The 2,939-nt window shown below is 32.9% G+C and overlaps 1 protein-coding gene across 1 annotated transcript in view; it reads left to right on the top strand.

Annotated features, from left to right (window-relative positions):
* Positions 1–2,343, top strand: part of LOC106108195 (plectin-like) — a gene marked incomplete at its 5' end in the record, with an annotated part of 6,541 nt that extends 4,198 nt beyond the window's left edge. The window contains 4 exons of the mRNA XM_013289293.1: positions 115–233; positions 679–823; positions 1,738–1,854; positions 2,215–2,343. Of these exons, the coding sequence (XP_013144747.1) occupies positions 115–233; positions 679–823; positions 1,738–1,854; positions 2,215–2,343 (510 nt within the window). The remainder of the gene's footprint in view (positions 1–114; positions 234–678; positions 824–1,737; positions 1,855–2,214) is intronic.
* Between the last annotated feature and the right edge of the window lie 596 nt (positions 2,344–2,939).

Raw genomic sequence — 2,939 nt, forward strand, 5'->3', positions numbered from 1 at the left:
ACTGTTTTTTTGAGAATATTTTGTTTTGTTTTTAGTGCATTTTGTTTTGTTTTTAGTGTATTTTGTTTGGAAGTCGGTTTTGTTTTTTTGTTCTTAACAGTATGTTTGTTGCAGGTAGAACAATGTGTACACAATAGATCTAACTTCAACGGAGAAGAGTTAAATCTTTACAACCAACATTTAAGTCAGCTGCAGAAACTATACGCGGAACTGCTATCTACCAGTACTAAACGGTAAATATTACATTACTAATATAAAGTTTAGATGGATGTGTGTATGTAGCCTAAACTGCTGATTTCGATGATAGTCATAGATGTAGAGGATAATCTGGAAGATATACGCTTACTCACTTTTCTTTTAATTTCGCGCAGACGGAATCGCGGGCGAAAGCTAGCATTGCCATAATTTATAATACAACAAATATACACAAAAATGGGAATTTAATGAAACTATGTTTCTGGAGAATGTCATTTATTTCAGAAACTTAAATTATTGATATAAACAGGTCTATTTTTTAATAAGTCTGTGATCACAGCCTTAAAGTAAATTATTATACACAGGGGGATAATGTGTTCTTATTAAAACATCTTTTTTGAAAAGACTATTGGTCCTTAGAGTCGGATATAAACTACACATTAGTACTAGTTAATGTTAAAATATTGTTTTTCTTGTATATAGTATATCAGATCTGGACGCGCTGCAAGACTTCCTGCAGTCGGCGACAGCGGAGCTGAACTGGCTTAACGAGAAGGAGCAAGTGGAACTGTCCCGTGACTGGGCTGACCCGCACATCAACCTGCCCGCGGTACAACACTACTATGAAGTAAGTTTTTAAACTTTATACAACTGGTTTATCCATAGTAATATCACACAGAGGAAAGATTTGTATTTTTGTTTGTATAACTTAAAAACTACTAGGCCGATTGCAAAATCTCCTTCACTATTAAAAAGCTATGATAACAGCTAGTATAGTTATGTATATAGAGGAAAATTGCGCATAATTTTCACATCCCATTTTATTAACGTCTTTTCCTTTTGTACAATAGTTAACAGATATTTTGGTTGCTTGATATTGTACTGGTCATTTAGATGTTTAAAATATAACGGCGTAAAGTAAAGCAAGGGGAGGGCATTTGTACAGATGACCTTGAGACGCCAACTTTTTTAAAATAACATAATTGGACACTAAAAAATGGTTTAAACAGTGATGTTTTGGTGTATTTCATGAGATCTAGAAATAAATCGATTATAGTTTTAGAATAAACTTAGCATTAGATGTTTAGAGCTACCTATCATTTGTACCACGTTTTCACTACTTCATTATACACATTACATATATACAAACGCACGCACAATCTTGTACATAATAATTGGATTTACTCAGTTTTTCGCTATCTTACCGAGCATATACAAAAACTTTAAAAAATGGTATTTGATTTTAATTGTGGGCGTGGCCTATTTTGACACACCTTATTTTTATTCCCAATCTTCAATTACACATCTATTTTATGTATTCATATTGTTTTTATTTGAATATATTGCCTTTTGCGTATGCACGGTGGTTTGTATTAATTTATTTTTAATGATTCCTTTCTTTTTTACGCAAGCATTCGTTTGGAGACGATAAAGAGGTTTGTTAAAAATTATTAACATCGAAATTCTTACGTGCCAGTATTCTGACACTTTTTATTGTATTTTGAACTTTATAGTGTTGTGATAGAGTTTTTTTTGGTGCAGCAACTTATGTCTTCGTTGGAGAAGAGAGAACTTCAGTTCAGTAACGTGATAGACCGCGGCGAGGCCCTGATTGCTCAGCATCACCCCGCTACTAAGACTATCGAGTCTCATCTGCAGGTTAGTGGGAGAAAGACATTTAAAAAACATATAATAAAAAAAATAAAAACACTTTATTAATCAAACCAGTTGCTCAATAATCATTGGGGTCTGGTTCCTGAGCTAGGTGGGGACCTGTATTACAGGAGGCAGTACATAATTATATATGTGATCATATGCATGTTTGGGACACTAGAAAATTTAAAAAATTAACGTTCTACTATTGTATGTAATATTAATTAGATATAACCTTACAAGAAAATTTAGAAGGTAGTTCTTGAAATGGAAGAAATCTTAATTTTTAAAGTTTAATTACCTCTGAATTTATTTTAAGTTTTCATGTTTAAAATATTTTTTTTCATATAACTAATTTGTTCCTAGGTGATGCAATCTCAATGGGCGTGGGTGTTACAACTGACGCTATGTCTTGAGACACATCTGAAACACACCACGCAGTACCATAACTTCTTTGAAGAAGTTAAAGAAGCAGAAAAATGGATACAAAAGTAAGTTAATCCATAGAATAAGTGGAATTACCTAATATGGCTGGCTCCGGTGGTGCACCGACTGGCCAAGACAGAAAAATCTACGCACGTCATGGGGCCCGCCGTCTACAACCGCATGCCGGACCACGTCACAGCGGCTACCAGTCTCGCGTCATTTAAAAATAAACTTAGGTCATGGCTAATACAAAAAGCCTTCTATAGTTTCGAAGAAATTTTGCTTACATGATTGTTTTATGTACACAATTTTTATTCATTCCTTTTTAATATATGTAAAGTTTTTTATTTTTTTTTTAAATTATGACTTGTAATTCGATTACCAATGAAATATTTGTATTTGTATTTATGACTAACTATTACATGCGACTTTTCGCGCGAAATTCAATTAAAAAACTTATTCTACAGACAACGTTATTTGTGCCAAATTTCATAGAGATCTGTTCCGGGGTTGTCTTCTAATACATTCATTTAAACTTTCTTTTTCATAATATTAGTAAGATTAAATTCTTTATTGGCCGGTTTCCCAGCTACTTTTACCCATTCGTTAGTGTTATTAATTCGATAAATTTATGAAATGCGTTTTTTTTGTAGCCTTAACTGCAT

Source organism: Papilio polytes, unplaced genomic scaffold (assembly GCF_000836215.1).
Source record: "Papilio polytes unplaced genomic scaffold, Ppol_1.0 DF821733.1, whole genome shotgun sequence".
Classification (NCBI taxonomy): domain Eukaryota; kingdom Metazoa; phylum Arthropoda; class Insecta; order Lepidoptera; family Papilionidae; genus Papilio; species Papilio polytes.